This window comes from Physeter macrocephalus, chromosome 9, assembly GCF_002837175.3.
Source record: "Physeter macrocephalus isolate SW-GA chromosome 9, ASM283717v5, whole genome shotgun sequence".
In the NCBI taxonomy this organism is placed as follows: Eukaryota; Metazoa; Chordata; class Mammalia; order Artiodactyla; family Physeteridae; genus Physeter; species Physeter macrocephalus.
In genome coordinates this window covers 47328751-47352247 of record NC_041222.1, presented here as the reverse complement: position 1 = coordinate 47352247, position 23497 = coordinate 47328751, and the positions used below count along the sequence as shown (strand labels likewise).

Sequence of the window (23497 nt, the reverse complement as noted above, 5' to 3'; positions counted from 1 at the left end):
AATTATCCCCCTCTCTGTTGCCGGTTTTTGGTAGGGCCATATTTTTCTAGAACTTTCTGTACTCATTGATGAGTTCATGACTGAAGCAAAGTTGATGAAATACTTGTAGGTAATTGCTACTAAAAATAGTGACATTTAGTAAGTTAAGGGTATATGAGAGTTGCATAGATGCATTGAAGTGTGGAAAGTAGATTCTAAGAGAGGTTATTGAACTTCTAATAATGCCCTCCAGCAGTATTTTCCTGAAGGTTCTGAATTTCTTCCAGAAATCTGTAATCACTAGCATCGTGTGGAATGTTCTCAGTGCTGCTTCTGATTTTTAAGTTAGGATTAACTAACTACAGAATAAATTCCTGCATTAGATTTGGTCATTTTTTAGCACTCCCTTCCCCTCCCCTCCCCTCTCCTCTCCATCTTCTTTCTGTCCCTCTTCTCTCTTTCCGTTCCCTTCCTTTCCTCAGTGTCCTGTCCATATTTACTACCCACATTTTTAGTATCGTAGCCACTAATTTCATTAAAAAGGCACTGCCAGATATTTTACTCCATAAATTTAGGGAAGATTATTTTTATTTTTGAGAAAATTTTATATAAAAAAGTTAAAATGTGTATATCTCTAATTCGATAGCAAAGGGTTGTAATTACAGATTAAAACAGAGTCAGGAATTCTATTAGATGGGATCCATAAGTTCATTATATTATCTTTTCTGAATGGTCTTTGCTAGAATGGTCTTGAATTTCTGAAGGGAACACTGATTTGTTTTCATACTTTAAAGTGAAGTATGGTGTAACTCAAAGCTAAACTTCTTTGATTTCATTTTATTGGTGATTATATTGCTTGAGTAATAGCTATAAACATCTTAGTATTCAAAATAAATATGTTAATATTCTCGATTTACCTATATTAGACCTTGGGAGTGCCCAAGTGACTATACGGTCTGTATGTACTAGTTACAAGGTGTAACCTCCCTAAGTTTCCACTCCACATCCCAAATGTGGAATTATTCCATCCCTGTTTCTGTGTAACTTCTGTTGTAAAGTCTGTGAGTCTGTCAGTCTCACTGTATAAAGTTATGAAAACACAGAAATCATCAACTAAACTTTGTTGCTGGTTACTTAATATACTTTCAATTTAGAGAAATGATATTGTACGCATCCAATGCATTTCCTCTATAGTATCCTCCAGCTTCACAGGCACATGTTTGCACTTTCCTCTTGTTAAAATTGCAGACAAGAATAATTTTGATTTATTGGTGACATCTAATATAGCTGTGTTTATATTGTTGCCAATAAAATGACTTACACGATTGGTTTTTGTTTATACAATCTTTTCTGAGGAGTCAGTCACCTGTGTTAGGACAAGGTACATTCTGCTTATTAAAATGAACTCCTACGATCTAAGAACATTCATCTCTATCTGTCCTTGATTGAATTGCAAAATGTGCTTCACACGGCAGCCGTGCATGAGAATAACTTATATTATCTATCAATAGGCTTTTCATTTCTATATTCTTCTGGCTACAAAGCTGTAACTAGAGAAACCCATGGGAATAGCACGGGCCTATTAGTGATCAAGGCAGTGATGTTGAAAAGGCAATGTTAATGAAATTATACAATCATTAACCTGAAGCGGGAAAAATAAAAAGAATCAATAAAAACTCTATTTTAGATGGTTTAGACGTATATATAAGAAGCCAGCCCAGGAGCAGTTTGTTTGCTGACCAGCATTTCGTGTCTCATTATCAGGTTTTCTATGCAGGGTAAGAAATGCTTGTGGCATAAGGAATGGAAAATGTAACAAAGGCTAAATGTAGCCTAAGGAAATGAAATGATGTATGAAAATTAATAATTAACTGGCTCATCAGATGAATTATGACTCTAGATGAGTCTGTTAATAATATTAACTAAGAAAGGGCTTTTGGCTGTAAATAGACATTATGGAACTCGTGTTTTTGGAATTTTCTTGAAGGGATGAGTTAACATTGTTCTGTGTAATCTTTTAATCCACAAGGCACAGTGCCTCGAGCTTTGGGTAGAAGGTAGAGTCATGATCTTGTATTTTGATTAAAGTCATAGCTTTTCCAGAAATCTAATGAAATTATCATTAAGTGATTTTGTGCCTTGGTTTCCTTAGGAGTTAAGTAACTTCCTCTCTGACTTGACTTACAGGAATGTGTTTTAAGAGTTTTCAAGTGGCCGAAAGGAAAGATTTATTAACTTATGTTGACTCATATAGCAGAATGAATGAACATTTTCATTGTTTCAACCAAAGGAGTATTAAAAATCTAAATGTATTAATATGTCAGATCCAAAGTACCCTAAATTTATACTTCCGGGGGTTCCATGCTATTTCTTTTTCTTCTTTTTTTCTGTTGATGCCTGGGTTTAGAGTAGTTGGATGGAGGACAGAGGAGAAAGTAATGGTGGAGAACTTGATTAAGTTTTTAAATAGAAAGATGCTCTTCCAGTGGAATACTACCAGTCAGGTTTTGATAGTGATTAGTTGTGATTTTACTTTCCGGCAAAGTGTAGGAAAATTTAACCCCAATGTTCATTTTTCAAGGTGAGTATTGTCTTTCAGCACATCGCTGATGTGATGGAGACAGTAGAGATTACTGTTATTTTTGCTTTCATATCCACCCAATCCCTTTGATTTAAATGCCATAGGTATAAAAATCTACATATTTATCCTTCATCATAGTTAATGAGTATTTTCCATAATCTTCCTTTTCTTAATTATCTGGAAGAACAAAATTTCAAGTGATTATCACCAAATTCTTCATCTTGTGGATGAAAAACTGTCCAGAGATGTTATAAATGATTTGCCACAATTAGAACTCAGGTGTCCTAACTTCTAGTTGAGTATTCTGTTCACTCCGACTCAGTGAGGATGGGTCTTTCTTAAAAGTTAGCTGTTTACTCCTTTTTTGTTACCAAGTGGGCTTAGAATTATATATGATCATATGACCTGGCCAAAAAGCACGTAAAATATTATATAATATGAATAAACAAATTGATTTTTAAATTCTGGTGTCTAATGCTTAAAAAATTTGTTGGTGTAATTAATGTGAAAACTGGATTATCTGGCATATTTTCTCATACAGTTTATTTTATTTTTGTCTTGAGGCTGGTTTTTCTCAGCTCACACACCATTGACCTATTGGTTTTTCTTTATGGTATTAATCACTTTACTTTCTGGCTATTGCTTTTTTAGTAATAAAATTTAAGTACATTTTTGTTGTTGTTTTTACTTTCACCCTAAAGCTATTTAAAACAGGATTGTGGTTTCTAAAAAATAAAAATAAAATAAATATCCAGGCAGGTATGAGTTCTGATAATTAAGTTCTCAGTTCTTTATTTTTCCTTCTTACAAACTCACCTTCTTAATGATCTAACCTAATGCTGAGTATTTACTTATATGTTTTTACCCAGATTTTTTTATGAGAATTCCTGCTTGTATATGATCTTGCTGCCAAAATCGACTCCCTTATTTTTAAAAAACCTGGAAATGGGCATAGTCTGCAAATCTGCAGAAACTTGTCACTTGGCCCATGGTCTTAGTGACTCATATTTCCAGTCATGTTGGATAATTCCTCATTTTCAACAAATTGCCAATACAACATATTTATTTTGCCTTTTTTTTTTGGTTGGTACTGAATAAGTGCTTTCTTCTGCAGGGTTCAAAGTGCCTCAGAAAACACTGTTTTATCAATGAATGGAGAATAGATGGCCAATATCATCTGGCAAAGCACAGAGACATTAAATGACTCTTGCCCACAATCAACCAGTTAATCAACAGACCAGCTGGTAGTATACTTGAGTTCTTCTAAATGGATGCAGCAGAAAAGGCATTGGAATTTTTCCAGCATTAAAAAAAAAACCTTACAACCAGTTTGATACCAGGGTTCATTTCTTATTGTTCCATAAACAAACTTAAATGATGCAGTTTTGGATAACCTTCATTAGATTTATTTGTTCCTTCTTGGCCACTGTAGTGGAGGGAAGGACAGGAGTGAGACCTAGGATTGTTTCCGAGGAGGCATGTCAGTATTAAATGCGGCAGACTGATAGAATTCTTAATAACATGGAGACTTGATAAAGGTGAAGAAAACATTCCAGATTTATATTGTTGGTAATTTTGGAAGTTCCTCAACACATGAGCATACACAGTCAACTTTGCAGAAGGCACAGTGAGTGTGCTTGGCTTGAAAATTAAATGCTACAGGTTTCCCCTGCTATCTGGAAGTAGAGTGTTCCTATGAAATCTTTCATCAGCTGAAATGGCATAAAACGAAGAAGCAATTACCTTAGGACACATGTTGCTAAGGGATGCACAAAATAAACTGAGATAAAGCACAGATGCTCACAGACACAGTTCAACGCTCTGGAGGCTTGAAGTTGAGATGCTGAATGTAGTTCCCAGTGAAGGAGCACTCTCACTGCTTGGGGTGAGTACTGCCTCTATAATGGCCCCCTGCAGAATAAATGCTAAAACTGTTTTTGCTTTTCACCTTTTTTCATAAAAGTGAAAATCCTCCTCAAATTTCTTTTGGTTAGTGAACACAGGTACTTAGGTAAGTTTTGTAAAAGCAAAGTGGTGTAAGGTGAAATTTTGAAAATCAGGGGATACCTGTGTTTTTGATTTTCTAAAACGATAAAAAAAAATTCTTCACAAAAGGTTTGCTGTCCTTGATGTCTTGTACTTGATGATTTATGGAACATTCATTTGGGAGTTGAGTTGGAAATATTCATCTAAGACATTGAGTGGATCATAGAGAAAAAGTAGGAATCATCATCCAGTTGAGGATATCTGGCCATTACTACTTTGCACTCAGTCTGTATTTCTTGTGTTTGTTCAGCTATGGCTTCTTTCCATGACTATCATGTCTGTATAAAAGAATACAGATTGTGACTATGTTGGTCATTTATTTGGAGTAGTGGCACTTAGTCACATTATTACACACATTTTGGGGAACTGTTGATCAAGGGAGGAAAAGGCCTTTCCTAATGATTTATAACCAGGGAGTACTGACATTATTATATATGGATGGATGATGATGTCCTGTGGCCACGTCACTAATTTTGGTTCTCCCTCTGCCACTTGAGGAAGGGAGTGGTAGGATGGCAGATGGAAGCTTCATGGAACTACTGTCAGTTTACTGTGTGTGGTGCATGATGAACATACTCACCTTTAGAAGGGTTGTTTTGTCCTTATGCTTTCCATAAAGCATTTCACACAGCCTTTTCCTTTTCTAGGATCTTACTGGAAGATGAGAGTATTGTGATGTTGATTCTATTTCCATCCCCATAACTCAGGATCAATATAGAACCAAGACTCTAACGCTGCTGTGAATATTTGGATATATGGATATATACATATAAGCCTTTGTGAGACTCCCATGCCTATTTTTTTATCCTTTGTAAATCTAGGGACTGTGAAAAAGATTGCTCGTATAGTAAAAAATCTGAGATGGTTTAATGTCCTCATAATCTCTTTTAGAGGTTTTATCGGCTTAAAAATTTTTTTTTAAATTTATGTTTGGCTGCACTGGGTCTTTGTTGCTGTGCAGCTTTCTCTAGTTGCGGTGGGCGGGGACTACTTTTCGTTGCAGTGTGCCGGCGTCTCATTGCGGTGTCTTCTCCTCTTGCGAAGCACGGGCTCTAGGCGTGCGGGCTCTAGTAGTTGTGGCTCGCGGGCATAGTTGCTCCGTGGCATGTGGGATCTTCCCGGACCAGGACTCGAACCCATGTCCCCTGCATTGGCAGGCGGATTCTTAACCACTGCGCCACCAGAGAAGCCCTGTATTGGCTTTTTGTTTGTTTACTGGAATCTTTGAAGCACTAGTCTCACAGCTCATGAAGGTGATGCTTTTGGGTTTCCCAGAATGCATTGTAGCAAATGTGAACTAGTACAGACAAACCTCTACGGAGCAAAATAAGTTTCATTTTGCAAGCTGGCACCGGTAGATTGGTTATAGTTGCCAAGAGCACTGTATTGAGAAGGGTTCAGTGGCAAAAAAAGCAATGCAGTGATCCATAATCCATGTCTACCACGAGTGCAGGAGGGGAGAGTGCCTGCCAATAAACCATGTATTCGATAACCCTGTTCTACATAAAAGACCGTTTTGCTGAGAGTGCTTCTTTTCTTCCTGATATGAATGCTACACGGGTTGAAAACTCGTTGTAATTTATTTTCCTTTTTACTTTTAAAAATGCCTGCATTTATTTTTTTAAACAGGCTAATAAACCACACCATGGATAACTTATTGGACTTTGCCTGAAAGGAATCATTAGTGTCATTGGATATTTGACCAACCTGGCTACAGGTTTTGTCAGAATGAATGGAAGGTCATGCAGCATGAATCTCCACCGGACATCAGGAACCCCACAGGGGCCTGGGATGGTCAGTGGCCAACACATTCCTCCCATTCGAGCCCACTCGGGGACTCCTGGCCCCTCGTCCTGTGGCAGCACACCAAGCCCTGCCATTGGAAGCCTTGCTAACAGCCTCCATCTCAAGATGCCCTCAGGAGGAGGGATGGCTCCTCAGAGCAACATGAATGAGAGCCCCATCCATCTGCCTGCCTTGAGCCCCAGGAGACAAGTGCTCACCAGTGGGAAGCCACGTTTCCAGGTCACCCAGACTGGAGGCATGTCAGGGCCACACACTTTAAAGCCAAAGCAACAGGAGTTTGGAAGCCCCTTTCCTCCAAAATCTGGGAAAGGTAGGATTGTCTTTTTGGGATCTTTTAAAAGTAGACACTATTTTTTTTCTCCTCCTTGTCTCTTCTCTGCCAGCAAATCCAATGGAAAAATACATGATTCAGTGTCAGGGTCAAAGTTGATAGTCTCATAATGATATGTAGCTTTCTAGGAAGGGATGTGGACGTGTACACGTGTACATACGTGTGAGGGTGAGGGCACCACAGTGGTAAATGTGTCATCTCATGGGACTGTGAAATAGAGTGGAAGATGAGATAGAAAGATTGGAAACAGGGAGGTAGGGTGGGTGGTGGCAGAGGAAGGGCAAGAGCAAGTTTAGTATGATCCTGCCCTCTGGATACACAAAGCTCTGCCTTGGCTTACCAGGGGCTGGATTCTGCAGGCCATGGAGGAGATGGGTGGCTGGAACTGTCATTATGTTATTTGGATGCTAGAAGAAAGGTGGTGTTTGGAAGGAAAAGAATTAAAAAGGGAGAAATTTTAATAGCCAATAAAATGAGGAACTAGTACATAAAATGATAAAAAAAATTATTCTAAGAGCAAAGCCTATAATTTAAAAAAATTTTTATTTATTTTTATTCATTCATTTTTGGCTGCATTGGGTCTTTGTTGCTGTGCACAGGCTTTCTCTAGTTGCGGTGAGTGGAGGTACTACTCTTCGTTGCGGTGTGCATGCTTCTCCTTGTGGTGGCTTCTCTTGTTGCAGAGCACGGGCTCTAGGCATGCGGGCTTCAGTAGTTGTGGCACGAGGGCTCACTAGTTGTGGCTCGCGGGCTCTAGAGCGCAGGCTCAGTAGTGGTGGCGCATGGGCTTAGTTGCTCCGTGGCATATGGAATCTTCCTGGACCAGGGATCGAACCCGTGTCCCCTGCATTGGCAGGCGGATTCTTGCTTCTCCTTGTGGTGGCTTCTCTTGTTGCAGAGCACGGGCTCTAGGCATGCGGGCTTCAGTAGTTGTGGCACGAGGGCTCACTAGTTGTGGCTCGCGGGCTCTAGAGCGCAGGCTCAGTAGTGGTGGCGCATGGGCTTAGTTGCTCCGTGGCATATGGAATCTTCCTGGACCAGGGATCGAACCCGTGTCCCCTGCATTGGCAGGCGGATTCTTAACCACTGCGCCACCAGGGAAGTCCCTAAACCTATAATTTTTATAATACAACTAGTGACAAGAGAGAAGGCAGCTAGAAGAGTATAATGAAAAGATGTATTTTTGTGCTTGTTGAGAACTAGAAAAAACTTGTTAAATTGAAATGCAGAGAGAATGCTTTTAATTCAGCAGTGTTTGAATTACCATACGTTTTAAATTAAGAATAATTTTTGGAGAATAACATTGTTTGAGTGACATGCTCTCTCTAGAAACTGTTGTTGACTTAATGAGGTTATATTGCTAATGATATGTGTATTGGGGCTAGAAAAAGAAGGAGTATGTATCCCATGTAAAATATAGCTTTGTTATATAAAATAGCATGATTATATATTCCTTTAGGTATATTTAGCATTTAGTTTTAAATGTTTATACTAAGTGTTTATACCACCAAATAAAATTACTAGCAGCCTTGTGAGTAGCCATTCACCCAGTTAACTCATAACTTATCCAATTATGATGAATAATGATTTATATCAGGCAAGTAACCCAAAGGTTGTTTGTTTTAGTGTCTGTGTATTTCTGTATATGGAGAAGTTGGTATAAATGGGTAGATTAAAAAAAAAAAAAACATAAACATATGTGTAACTTTTTTCTTTTCTTTTACTTACCTTGGTGTAGGCTTGGGTTTGAGGTGTTTTATTTCTCAGAGCTACTGATATTTAGTGTAAGTATAGGAAAAATTTTCCCTGGGGGCTGCATCTAAAATAGCTCCGTCATTGTCAGGTTGCTATTTTCATGATGTGGCAAGCTAAGGTTCTTAATGTCAAGCTCATGTGTTTGTATTTTCAGGGACTGAGGCCAGTAAAATCTTTCAGCTCATGCTTGACTAGTGAACTGTAGCTTGCTTTTATATATACTTGTGTTTGAAATCCTGACTGGCAATAATAATGGTGATAATATTAATAACTTGCACTTATTATATCATAACTTAGCATGTGTCAGGCACCATGTTAAGTGCTTTCCAATACATAGTCTCAGTTATTCCTCACGATAGCCTTGAGTTGTATGCTATTGTTGATTAACTGATAAGGGAACTAACGTCTAGAAAGAATAAGTAACATAAGCCCTGCCAGGCAATAAGGAGTTGGGGAATATTACTTTAATAGTGATTAGAAGTGGTTATAATTATAATCGTAGTTTATAAAAAATGCTTCAGGTACTTAAGGAATAACGAACTCTCAGGGTTAATACATCTTGGAACTCATGTAAAAATTAGCACTGCTTCCTGATTCTCTTCTTTTCTGTTTTCTGGCTCCTTGCTCAGCTTACAAGTTTGCAGTGCCTGTTCTGGATCTGCATGATTGGGGCATGCATGGGCATGGGTAAGGGGTTGAGGACAACTGTATTATTATTCCCCCTTGCCTTGCAGCTTGGATACCACTGGTGGTCTGGATGGTGCCAGGAGTGGCTGAATGTGTCCCTTTCAGATCTTGGATAACAATTCCTAAACTAAGCCAGTAACTGTTTGAGAATGGTGATCTGGGGCTGTTTGAGCTTCATCCAATCATTTGCTCTACAAATAATTTTTGAGCATATGTTATGGGTGAGCCACTGTTTGGGGGATATAATAGCCAATAAAACATAGTCCTGGCCCTCAAGGAGTTGAGAACTCAGAAAAAATAAATGGGCAGTTAGAATAAAGCATAGTTAAGGCTCTGGTAGAGATACACTCAGGGTGATATGGCAACATTTGGAGGGTTCCCAGCCGGTGCTTGAAAAGTGGATCTGGGAGGAGAGTAGGGTATCTAGGCAGACACCTGAAGGATGAGGAGCTAGCCTTACAATCATGGAAGAGTATGTCCTCTGTGTGTGTGTGAAGGGGCAGGGGCTGTCTGGAACTTACTCTGGGTAGGGAGAAAAGCATGCTCAAAACCTGGAGGGGAGAGATCATGGTGCATTTCATGGACGTCTGTCTGGTTTCACATTGAGGGGAGGTGTGGAGACTCTGGTAAGAGATGAGGCTTGAAAAGAATAAGCAGTAGCCAGATGAAGGGTCATGAGTGCCATACCAAGGAGTTTGGATCTATCTTGAGGACACTGGCAAGCTGTGGAAGGATTTTAACCTTGGGGATGATGTGATAAACTTGAGGTTGACATCTCTCCCTGATTTTGCCACTGCTTTCCCATGCACTATTGACAGTGTCATGATCCAAAAGGATAAGTGCCAAAGAACCTGTGACTCTGGGTGTATTAGGGTTCTCCAGAGAAACAGAACCAATAGGAGGTGTATCTATTGATATATATCTATTTATCTTTCTGTATATCTCCAATAGAATAAGTTACCTGGGGATTGTCATACAGACAGACATCTGACTTTTTGAAGACTTGAAAATTTCCAGCGGGAGCCTCATGAGAAATATAAACTTGATTGTAATGTTTATGTTACTTAAGGATTGAGTTCTGCTCATATAAAAACTCAAATAACCATGGCTTTAACACTGTAGGGTGTGGTTCCCAAATAGTGTGTCTAGGGCACTGGGGTACCACAGGAGACTCAGAGGGAGCCACGAGATATTTTAAAGTTTGCAGGAAACATGGGATATGTGACATCCCTGAACACCAGGCAGACCACTAGTTTGAGGAGGCTCACAATTTCACCATGAGATTGTAGTATGTTCTTTTTGATGATATTGTGTCTTTGAGAAACTACATATTTGGTAGTTGTGATTAAAAAAAGCAAGTAGTTTGTACATTCATGTTCAGAGCAACATTTTTCACAATAGCTAAAGGTAGAAATAACCCAAGTATACATCAGTGTATGAATGGGTAAACAAAATGTGTCATATCTATACAATGGAATATTTTTCAGCCTTCAAACGGAAGGAAATTCTGTTATATGCTACAACATATAAGCTACAACATGCTTAAAGGATGAACCTTTAAGACATTATGCTAGTGAAATATGCCAGACACAAAAGGACAAATATTGTATGATTCCTCTTATATGAGGTTCCTAGAATAGTCATAGAGACAGGAAGTAGAATGGTGGTTACCGTGGACTAGGGGAGGAGAGAATGGGGAGCTATTGTTTAATGGGTACGGAGTTTCAGTTTGGGAAGATGAAAAGTGTTGATGATTGTACAACAATGTGAATATATTTAATGCCACTGAACTGTACACTTAAGAAATGGTTAAGATGGTAAATTTTATGTATATTTTACCACAATAAAAAAAGCACATACTAAGTGAAAATCAGTGTGGACTAGGAGATGAAGGTGGTGATATCCAATCTGATTCCAAGGTTTGAGAAGTAGTAGAAGGCATAATTGAAATGCACATCCCATTAATAATTGTGGTTATTTAAAAATGAAATAAAAATGCTTTAAAAAAATATAGGTGTTATTTTTTCAAACAGCTAATAAGTTATTAGTACATAATTACTATTCAGTTATTGACACCTAACTACTTAATAAACAGAACTGTTAGGTGTTCCTTTTGGCCTGGGGCGCCATGAAAAAATTACCGAGACGCTAAGAATGCCATGAACTGAGAATATCTGGGACCCTATGTCTTAGGAGTTCATTTTTCTCACAGAAAGAGCAAAGGTAGGTGATTGCTGCTAATGGTTAGAAGCTCAAGAAAGACAGGCCCAAGATCATGGAGCTTCCCTTAGTCTTTACCTCTCGGTTGCACAGGGGCTGCCTCACTGCAGCATCTCTATGGGTTCTGTCTTCTGAGGAGGCTGAAGGAGGAAGGAAGAAGGACAAAAGGCAAAAAGTCAAAGGGGACTATTCCCCTGCAATCTACCTCCTTTAATTGGCTTTTTCAGGAGCCACACTCAACTACTTCCACTTAATTAGGCAATCGTACATAACTGATCTCTTAAATAAAACTTATTCTTGGTTCCTGAGTATATCTTTTTAAAAAAGTTAGATTTTGTCTTATATCATTTTATATTACGTTCTATTGTATTTTACTTTTTAGCATTTGCCACCTTTATCTCTCTCTCAAGTAAGTTGAAACACTTGCGAGTAGGTTGCAGACATTGTGACCCTTTACCCCAAAATTCCTAAGCAGGTATCTTTCATGCCATATAACTAACATACATTAATCATAACCAAGAAATATAGCTTTGATACAGCAGTATTATTTATAAACAGTTGTATCTTAAAATATAGTTCATATTCAGATTCATTATATATTTTATTTTACTTAATTATTATTTATAATATAAAGTATTATTTTCTTCCCCCTCTTATAATCTAGTGTTCTTTGTAGCCATTTTTTCCCTAGCCATCTAGGATCTAATCAAAGATCATGCATTAAATTTGGTTGTCATGTCTCTCTGGTCTCCTTTAATCTAGAATGGCCCTCTCCCCCTGCCTTTTTTTGTGTGTTTCATGACAAAATGTATTGATACTTTTAAAGAGTTCAGGTCAGCTGTCTTGCCTCACAATCTGATTTGTCTGTTCATCTCTTCATGACTGGGTTCAGGTTAAACATTTTTGGCAGGAATACTACATAGGTGATTTGTACACCACCCGTTGTGTTATACCAAGAAGCACTAAATCTTCATTTGTCCTAGTATTTGTGATGCTGCTTTTGGCTGTCTGTCTAAGGTGGTGTCACCAGATCTCTACATTGCAAAGGACACTTTTCAAAATTAACAAATAATCGTATGTGAATATCTTATTCTGTAACAGACTTTCATAGCATTTATTGATGATCCTTGTCTGAATGAGTTATGCTGCTGATTGCATAATGGTTATTTTCTGATTTTATCATTCCTTCTAGATTTATTATCTGGTATTCTTCTGGAAAGGAGAGCTTCTCTCCCTTCTCTTTTAGAGTCATTGCAGATTCATGTGTTCTTTTAAAAAATTCACTGTGCTATATAATTCACTACCATCACTGTTTTTTCTGATGCTCAAACTGTCCCAGATTTGGCCAATGGGAGCCCCTTCAAGTCAGTTCTTATGTCCTTTTAACATGTTCCCATTAAGTACTTCCTTGGTTTGAGACATAGCAAGATGTTCTAGGCTCATTTGTACTTCCCTGCCCTAGACCTGGAATCAGCCATTTTTCCAAAAAGTTCAGGTTCCTTTTAGTGGGAATTGATACTTGGGAAACTGGATGAAAGGGTGTTCTTATTGGCTCTGGGGTGTCATTGCTTCTAGGTCCTTTCTGTGGACAGAGTGAGGAAATACACCAGACCAAGATAATGAGTTCCAGTTAAAATACATCACAGAGTTCTTCCTCACACTTCCTCATTGCGAATTGGTCAGTGAGAACCCTGATTCTCAGGAACATGAGTGTATTTGTTTATTTGCTTTGTACTACAACAGAGAAAAAAGTTACTTTTAACTTTATATTTCTAAGATATAGAAATTTGTTTTAAAAATGATTGCTTACCACATGTCAATTTTTAATGTGCTGAGATAAGAATTTTCATATTTATCTTTGCCCGTGAGTGACTGAGTTTGGAGGACTTTCTGCAGTTGGCAGCTTTCTGGCTCTCCTAGAATTGGTGAGTGCAGAATCTAAGTTAAATTGTACCACTAATGGCATTTCTCCCTTCTTCCTGCTCAACAGTTGCAGACTGTAATTAGACTGGGAGAAATGCATTTTTCAAAGCATCTGGGAAATCAGTTTTATGATCCTCTCTATAAGCACGTTTGACATAGCTATTTAAATATTTAAGACAATTCCACATTTGCAGTACCCCTAGAACGATATAATTGGGAAGATTTTCATTGTAAACGTTTTTTATTTTTCTTCGGGGCCTATGACATTTCTTGTTGGGCTCTGCTGTCCTTGGAGACAAAGGGAGTTAGTTATTCATTAGTGCTTGTGGGTTATTCATTATTGTTGGTCAGAAAAAGCAGAATAATATCAACAAAGGACACTAAACTAATTGTGATTTAAAAACTCTTTTGTGTCACTTAAGACTGGTGTCTCTTATAAAGACCTTGTCTAAGAAAATGTGTCGTGTGAACCTGGGAGGTCTAAAAACTAGTGTACTTTAAATAATACATCAAGTTTTATTTTTATTCTTTATTGTTTGTGGTTTATTAATTTAATTGGTTATAACCTGGAGCTTAGGTTAGAGCTTGATTCCTTAGTGGGTCAACTAGCTTCATAGTTTCCCCCCACTGCTACATCAGAAAATTTTAAAATACTGCCACTGATTTAAAAAGTTACTTTCCTATATCATTCCTTTACTTATGTTGATTCCTGGTAAAACAACAGAAAAAAAAAAAATCTGCTAACACCAGTGAGTGAACCATGTTGAGTGTAGTCATGTTAGAAGTGGGGCAAGAATAGCAATTGGGGAATCCCACATTTTTGAAGAGATACAGTTGATAGCTTAAGAAAGTTGGGGCAAAATATGTGGTTACTTTTTTCCCCCCTACTTCTGCTTTTTAATCATTTATATTTCCTTGCACTTCCAATGTGGCTTCCTGCAGAATTAGAGCAAATAAAGTTAATATTCCATAAAAGGTTCCAAAAATAACCAAACCAGTGAGAGACTAAAGGCTTTATTCCAGTTGAGGTAGCCAGAGTTTTCATTTCATCTAGCCAAACAAAGACAGGTGAAACACAATGTTTACTTTTGTTTACTTTTTGGTCTGCACAGGGTTCACTTTGTGAGATTTATTGATGCTGAGTATGTCATATTGATGATGGATTTCCAAGTATTACTGAATGGCAAGCACAATTTGTTCCAGTTATGAAAGTGGTTTGTCAGTCTCATAACATTCCACCTTTAAAAGAATATATTCCGTTAACACCTCTACCTTCTACACACACCTCAAATGCTATGGGGCATGACCTTGAAATGTTACATCTGTTAGTAACCTATAGCATTTTCTAAGGCAGTTAAACAGCAACAGCTTTGGATTTGTAAAGTACTTTGTAGTTCATAACCTTTCATAGTGACTGTTTCATATGATTTTATCAAAGGCATAATCCCATGAGCTAAGGCAAGTGTAATTGGCCCCATTTTAAGGATGAAGAGACTGAGGCTCAGTTTTCTAGAGATCTCATTTTTCATGTGCTGCATGGGTTGCCATTGAATAGGACTCCATAATCTGAGAGTTCCTGCTACAGGAATTCTGAGAAATCTTGCCCCCTCTCTTCAGTAGAGTCTAAGGTTGCTGCCATTCCTGAAAAAGTATATCTTTAAAAACTCAAAACCGTTCAGCCATCATTTCTATCCATGAGCTGAGGATATGGGCTCTTGCTCCTGTTTTAGAAAACTGTACTTGACACTTTTCAACAATAGGTCCTTCTGAGCAGGGAGGGCATTGTCTACCTGAGCAGGAATCAGGAAGCCTTTGTGTGATGGCCACCTGAGTGACATCGGTATATGTACAAGCATGAAGTCTTTAAACCCAGGCCAGAGGATATCATAAATATATGAATAGATTTGCTACTTCTGACACATCAGATTTTAAGGATACAATGGATGGTGACTTGTATTTAATACCTGTTTTCATGGCTGCATTATTTGAATAATGAAAGAAATAGAAGGTGTGTAATTGGCTCTGACATAATAAACTGGTTAAAAAATGAGACTTGTGGTGTAGGATCTTGATACTCACGGATAGTCTGAGGCCAACAGTGTTAGCATCCTCTGGGAGCTGGTTAGAAATGCTCAGTCTCAGGGCCACCCCAGATCTGGTGAGTCGGATCTTGCATTTTAAAAGATCCCAGGTGATTCTTGTGCTCAGGGCTGGCTTAAGGGTGACTGCACAGTGCCCTGTCTCAGAAGGGGTGCCCTGTGCTTGGGGTATAATGCTCTGTGGTCACTGACTTGACATTATTACTAATTTTATCTCTGAAATTGTGTTTTGTAAGTGAAGTCTGGTGGGACACTGGAGCTTGCGGGGGGAGGGGAGCTTCGAGTCTCAGTTCATACGTAGTTCCACCTCTGGCCAGGATGGCCACTGGCTCCCTCGCCCCACCCAGTGTCCACTACTGCCCTCTGCCCTCAGCAGGGACCTGAGCATTGTTGTGGGCAAGTCAGGGTCAGATGTGTGTGCCCCACATGCCCAATCATGGGTGAGGATCTGGGCACCTTTGAAGGCCTGCATTCACTCTGTGAGTATCCCTGTTTGGAAACAGCCCAGTGTTAAATAGCAAATAAAAAAATACCATGGCAAGTCAAGAGATGGGAGAAGAAAGGAAAATGCTATTTTCCTCCTTTTTGAACAAGGGATCCAGCATTTTCATTTTGGTCCCTGTAAATTATGCAGCTGACTTTGCAAGTGCACACTGAAATTTGAGAAGCATTAGTATAAGAGAAAGAGCATGGACACTAGAGTCAGAAGACCCACATCTTGTTCACACTTTGCTGGTATATGACATTGGGCAAGCCACTCGACCTTCCCGACTCAGTTTTCTCATCTGTAAAATGGGGGTGATGTCTTATGCTCCTTTCCAGATGGGCAGGGTCTAGGTAAAGGGCAGACCTGGCGACATGTCTTTGGTAGGAGTGTGTCCAGAACACCTTTCATCTTTGGCTTTGGTTTCATGAGGCTGGTACACAAACCTGGACATCATGGCTTGAGGGTGGGATGGAGGTGGAGGGCAGGGTTCGGAATGGGAGAAGAAGGTCAAAAATGTGGTTTTCAAATCCTTGGGAGTGGATGGAAAGCAAGAGTCAAGGAACTGAGGAAGACAGGGACTGGGGATTGTGGGTAGGGAGAAGTGAGCATCAGAGAACTTGTGAGCCGCACGCCTAGGTTTCCCAAGTGGTTACCCACTTGTGTGGAAATCTCAGGCACGCATGAAATTGTGGAACAGAAAACGCGTTTGCTCTTGAGAGTTAAATTTGATGATACATGTGAGAATGCATTTTACACTGTAAACTGCTGGGCGCATGTAAAGTATTGCTCTTCCTAATTACAGGGGCAGTATGGCTCTCCATAATCCACAGCACCTGCTGCTGAATGGCATGGCCTCATCCCGATACCCTATTCATTCACGGATTTGTCCTTTGAAGTAAAGGCCAGCTTAGTCATAACTCCCAAGTCTGGGCAGTTTGAAAAGCTACTTGTTGTGTGGATGTAGAACCCTAAATTCTGTTTTCATGGTTTTCCTCAAAAGCTAGAGAGAAAAAAATTAAAACACAATAAACAAGCCTTGAGATGAAATAACATCTTTTAAGTTTGTCTTCCATCTAAAGATTTTACTATAGATAGGGTGATCATATAATTTATTATCCAAACCAGGACACTTTCAAAAGTGAAATGGGGCCCTATTAATAATTATGCCCAGGACTATCCAGGATGAACTGGAATGAAGGCAGGGTTGCCCTACGTTTAGGGGAAAGTTTAATTGCGTTTAAACTCGCCATCTTCCTCAACTTCTTTAAGGTAAAGTAGTTCAACCTACTTGACAGAATTAGCCCCATGTAAGTTATTTCTTTCAAAATTATTACTTGAGGCCATTGAATGATTATTAGTATATTATTAGGTAGAATATATCAGTTTCTGGTTGTTCTACGGTTGGATATAAGTGAGCTAGCAATTATTTAGCACTTTGTATGACTGTGCTTAGCTTTACATATTTTAATTTAATCCTTTCCAGCTCTATGAAGTATCCCCATTGAAAACATGAGGAAAGAGAGGCTTAGAAAGATTAAGTAACTTGACCAAGAACACATGGGTATTTTAGCCCATGCCTCACTGACTTCGGAACCCTAAGTACTTTTATAGGATGTTGTTTTGGTTTTCTGGCACAGGGTTTGCCTCAACAGGCTAGGTTCTTGGCAGTTGAGTAGGATTTCCTGAAAGACGTAACTATGTCTACCATAATTTCTACTATATAGTAGTGTAGTGTCTGGTATATATTTATTTTGAAGAGAACAGTGAGCTGAAGGAGAAAATCACTGTCAAGTAAATTGTTGCAGGTGTTTGTGTCAATTTGTGTTAAAAGTGTTCCTCCTTACTTGATTAAGATAGTGGTTTTGGTGGCAATCAGGTAGGCAATGTGATATAAAAAAGATACAGCTAATTTTTTTAAACCCTTACTCTGGGCTAGCTGCTGCACTGAGCAGATCTGCTGGGCCATGCAACTAGAGAACAATCCAGAAGCCTAACATGATGGCCCTGGAGCTCAGTTCCTTTTAATCCTTGTAACAACCCTATGTGACATTAGATTAAGAAAACTAAGGTTTGAAGTGGTGAGTAGTTTAGCAGCAGTCATGTGGCTAGTATGTGGCAAAGCTGGGAATTGAATCCAGGTACTGTCTGAACTGAGTGCCTTGGGTCTTAACCATCATACTGTCTTCTATTGGGATGAGTCAGGTTACCGGGGCTGAGCTGGAGACCAGGGCCTTCTGTTGCATGTGTACTGATTCACCAAGTACCTTATTCAAGCCTCTTTTGGTTTCAGATAACTGAAATCCACTGAGCTAGCTTATGTAAAAGGGGATTTATTATAAGGAACCAAGGGTGTTTCATGGCACCCCAGAAGAGGATGGACCACAAGATCTTTTGAAGAACTATAAGAACAAGATACTTCTCCACACTCCTTCCCTCTAGGCAATGTGATTTTTTATCTCTGCTGCTTCTGTTTGCACATTACTTCATTCTTCTCCCTGCAGATTGATTTTCTGGTGTGTGTGTATGTGTGTGTGTGTTTGTATTAGTCAAGGTTCTCCAGGGAAATAGAACCAATAGGATATATTTATTTTGTTGTTTATTTATTTATTATAAGGTATTGGCTCATGCAAGTATGTACGCAGAGAAGTACCAGAATCTGCAGTCGGCAACCTGGGTACCCAGGAGGGCTGATGGTTTAGTTCTAGTCCAAGTATGAAGGCCTGAGAACGAGGAGAGCCTGTGGTGTAAGTGCCATTCCAAAAGCAGGCAGCCTCGAGATTCAAGCAGAGTCAATGTTTCAGTTTGAGTCCAAAGGCTGGAAAAGACTGAGGTCCCAGCTCAAAGCTGTCAGGCAGGAAATGTTCCTCCTTGCTTGTGGGAGGATCCACCTTTTTTTTTTTTTTTTTTTTTTTTTTTTTTTTTGCGGTACCCGGGCCTCTCACTGTTGCTGTCCCTCCCGTTGCGGAGCACAGGCTCTGGATGCGCAGGCTCAGAGGCCGCGGCTTATGGGCCCAGCCGCTCCGCGGCATGTGGGATCCTCCTGGACCGGGGCACGAACCCGTGTCCCCCGCATCGGCAGGCGGACTCTCAACCACTGCGCCACCAGGGAAGCCCCGGATCCACCTTTTGTTCTATGTATACTTTCAACTGATCAGACTAGGCCCATCCACATTGGGGAGGGCAGTCTCCTTGACTCAGTCTACTATTTCAAATGTTAATCTCATCTAGAAACACTTCACAGACATACCCAGAATAATGTTTAACCAAATATCTGTTCACCCCATGGCCCAATTAAGTTGACCCATAAAATTAACCATCACAATATCTATGGCCTCAACATGGCTTTCTTCCCCAGCTCTAAACAGGTAATGTACTCAGAACTTCTGTGCTCTGAGTCAACTGGGTAATGTCCCACTATCCCATTTTTAGGTTCCTTGGAAAGAAAGAGAGTCTGGTTGGTCCAGCTTGGGTCAGGTCTGGTTCATCCAGCTGGGTAGGGAGAGCCTCATGGAATAAACATGGGTCCCTCCTGCTCAGAAAAGGAGCACGTAGGTTGAGTGATACCTAGGATTTAGTATCCTAAGTAAACGTAGTTTGGGGGTATGCTTCAAATAACGGTGACATTTCCAAAGGTATCACAGAAATGGTGTTCTTCAGCTGGCAGGATTCCAAAGTAAAGGAGGAGATTGTGGAATAATGCCCACCGGAAAAAGTTAATTCTAAGAGAAGTTATTTTTTTAAATTTATTTTTCTACTTAAAAGATAAACTACTAAACTGTGATTGTGATTGTAATACTTTGCATTACTTTTCAGTAGTGGCCACTACAGTTTATAAGGTAAACGATTTTTTGAATGTTACCAGATTTTCAGTCCTGGATGTGGGAATTAAGAAAGAGCATATGATAGTTGATCCATTAAGCATTTAGCTTTATGTTGTATTGAGAGTGTAGTGAAGGTGAGGGTTGCCAGGGTTCAGATACGCAGACCAATGATTTCTATTTGAAACTACCTTGAACAGCACAGCAATTTGAAGTAGTTTGGCTGTCAGTTTTGAAAATTTTCAGCATAGCTATTTCTTGTTGCCTTGGGTTATATAATCAGAGAGTATCTATTCATGATTTGAATACTCTCGGCTTTTATGCCAGTTTTAATAGGAATCTATCAGGCATAAAACACATGCAATTAATCAGTGAGTCAAATTTTTAAAAGTTGGAGTATATGGATTGGGTGTTGAAAGCATATTTTCTTACATATTTGGCCCAGTTAATTTTCCCACATACATAGAAGCAAATTCTCTATAATTACCTATACATTATTGTGACAGGCAGACTCTAAGATGGCCCTCAATCTTTCCCATCTTCTGGCATTCATGTCCTTGTGTAATAGCCACCCCTTGAGTATAGGCTAGATGTAGGGACTTGCTTCTAACCATGACAAAGGTGATGAAATGTTACTTCCATCATTAGGTTACAAAAGGTTTCACTGTTGTGCTTGCAGACTCTCTTTATTGTCTTCTTGGTTTGTATCTTTGATGAAGAGTGTTGTGATTTTGGAAAGGCCCATGTGGCAAGTAACAGAGAGGGGACTCTGGCCAAAAAACAGTGAGGAACAGAGTCCTCAGTCCATCACCTGTCCTGAAACTGAATTTTGCAAACAACCGTGTAAGATTTGAAGTAGAGCCTTCCACAGCTGAGCCTTCAGATGAGACTCTAGCTGTAGCTGACACTTTGATTGCAGGCTTGTGAGAGACCCTGAAGCAAAGGGCCCATCCCAGCCATATTCAGATTCCTGCCCACAGAAACTGAGATAATAATACACATGTATTGTTTTAAGCCACTAAGTTGGTGGTAATTTATTATGTAGATAGATAACTAATACAGTTGTTGTCGGGATTTCTCTCTCTTTCAGGAGGCATGAGAAATTAGGCAACAACTAGGAGCAGGTGGGTAGGAATTAACCTCTGGGTTTTTTTCTTAGGTTTTTAATTTATTTTAATCTACCTGTGCTATGTGGCTGCTTCCCACTAGCTATCTATTTTACATTTGGTAGTGTATATATGTCCATGCCACTCTCTCACTTTGTCCCAGCTTACCCTTCCCCCTCCCTGTATCCTCCAGTCCTTTCTCTAGTAGGTCTGCATCTTTATTCCCGTCTTGCCCCTAGGTTCTTCTGACCAATTATTTTTTCTTCTTTTTTTTTACATTCCATATATATGTGTTAGCATACGATATTTGTTTTTCTTTTTCTGCTTTACTTCACTCTGTATGACAGTCTCTAGGTCCATCCACCTCACTACAAATAACACAGTTTCGTTCCTTTTTATGGCTGAGTAATAGTCCATTGTATATATGTGCCACATCTTCTTTATCTATTCATCTGTTGATGGACACTTAGGTTGCTTCCATGTCCTGGCTATTGTAAATAGAGCTGCAATGAAAATTTTGGTACATGACTCTTTTTGAATTAAGGTTTTCTTAGGGTATATGCCCAGTAGTGGGATTGCTGGGTTGTATGGTAGTTCAATTTTTAGTTTTTTAAGGAACCTCCATACTGTTCTCGATAGTGGCTGTATCAATTTACATTCCCACCAACAGTGCAAGAGGGTTCCCTTTTCTCCACACCTTCTCCAGCATTTATTGTTTCTAGATTTTTTGATTATGGCCATTCTGACCTGTGTGAGATGATATCTCATTGTAGTTTTGATTTGCATTTCTCTAATGATTAATGATGTTGAGCATTCTTTCATGTGTTTGTTGGCAATCTGTATATCTTCTTTGGAGAAATGTCTATTTAGGTCTTCTGCCCATTTTTGGATCCAAAACAACCCAAACATTCCTTTGATTCCAAACCCTGTTCCGTCTTCCAGTGTTTTCCTCCAGTATCCCAGAATTACTCCCTGCCTTTAACAGGCAACCTAGAACATCTGTTCCTTCTTCAGACTGTACTCTGAAAAGGTACTTTTTTAACCCAGGTTAGTACTTCACCCAAGAATAATCATGAGTAAAAACACACTTTTGGTTTCCTTTTCCTCTTTTTTCGTTGCTGACAAAATTGTTTTATAGTAGATTGCTTTTGCTATTTGGGGTCTTTTGTGTTTCCATACAAATTGTGAAATTTTTTTTTCTAGTTCTGTAAAAAATGCTAGTGGTAGTTTGATAGGGATTGCATTGAATCTGTAGATTGCTTTGGGTAGTAGAGTCATTTTCACAATGTTGATTCTTCCAATCCAAGAACATGGTATATTTCTCCACCTATTTGTATCATCTTTAATTTCTTTCATCAGTGTCTTATAGTTTTCTGCATACAAGTTTTTTGTCTCCTTAGGTAGGTTTATTCCTAGATATTTTATTCTTTTTGTTGCAATGGTAAATGGGAGTGTTTTCTTAATTTCACTCTCAGATTTTTCATCATTAGTGTATAAGAATGCCAGAGATTTCTGTGCATTAATTTTGTATCCTGCTACTTTGCCAAATTCATTGATTAGCTCTAGTAGTTTTCTGGTAGCATCCTTAGGATTCTCTATGTATAATATCATGTCATCTGCAAATAGTGACAGCTTTACTTCTTCTTTTCCTATTTGGATTCCTTTTATTTCTTTTTCTTCTCTGATTGCTGTGGCTAGAACTTCCAAAACTATGTTGAATAAGAGTGGTGAGAGTGGGCAACCTTGTCTTGTTCCTGATCTTAGTGGAAATGGTTTCAGTTTTTCACCATTGAGAATGATGCTGGCTGTGGGTTTGTCATATATGGCCTTTATTATGTTGAGGAAAGTTCCCTCTATGCCTACTTTCTGCAGGGTTTTTATCATAAATGGGTGTTGAATTTTGTCAAAAGCTTTCTCTGCATCTATTGAGATGATCATATGGTTTTCCTCCTTCAATTTGTTAATATGGTGTATCATGTTGATTGATTTGTGTATGTTGAAGCATCCTTGCATTCCTGGGATAAACCCCACTTGATCATAGTGTATGGTTCTTTTATTGGATTCTGTTTGCTAGTGCTGTTGGATTCTGTTTGCTAGTATTTTGTTGAGGATTTTTGCATCTATGTTCATCAGTGATATTGGCCTGTAGTTTTTCTTTCTTTGTGACATCTTTGTCTGGTTTTGGTATCAGAGTGATGGTGGCCTCGTAGAATGAGTTTGGGAGTGTTCCCCCCTCTGCTATATTTTGGAAGAGTTTTAGAAGGATAGGTGTTAGCTCTTCTCTAAATGTTTGATAGAATTCGGCTGTGAACCCAATCTGGTCCTAGGCTTTTGTTGGTTGGAAGATTTTTAATCACAGTTTCAATTTCAGTGCGTGTGATTGGTCTGTTCATATTTTCTATTTCTTCCTGGTTCAGTCTTGGCAGGTTGTGCATTTCTAAGAATTTGTCCATTTCTTCCAGGCTGTCTATTTTATTGGCATAGAGTTGCTTGTAGTAATCTCTCATAATCTTTTGTATTTCTGCAGTGTGTGTTGTTACTTCTCCTTTTTCATTTCTAATTCTATTGATATGAGTCTTCTCCCTTTTTTTCTTGATGAGTCTGGCTAATGGTTTATCAATTTTGTTTATCTTCTCAAAGAACCAGCTTTTAGTTTTGT

The 23497-nt window shown here is 39.0% G+C and overlaps 1 protein-coding gene across 9 annotated transcripts in view; it reads left to right on the top strand.

Moving 5' to 3' along the window:
* Nucleotides 1-4325: 4325 nt before the first annotated feature.
* The window catches only part of GLIS3 (GLIS family zinc finger 3), a 537331-nt gene continuing 518159 nt past the window's right edge, over nt 4326-23497 (top strand). For 3 of the 9 annotated variants that reach the window (XM_055087186.1, XM_055087185.1, XM_055087183.1), the window contains exons 1-2: nt 4327-4445; nt 6236-6722. In XM_055087186.1, the coding sequence (XP_054943161.1) occupies nt 6335-6722 (388 nt within the window). In that variant the 5' untranslated portion in view covers nt 4327-4445; nt 6236-6334. Of the gene's footprint in view, nt 4446-6235; nt 6723-23497 lie in introns of all 9 variants that reach the window. The other 6 variants (XM_055087184.1, XM_055087179.1, XM_055087187.1 and 3 more) reach the window with 3 other exon arrangements.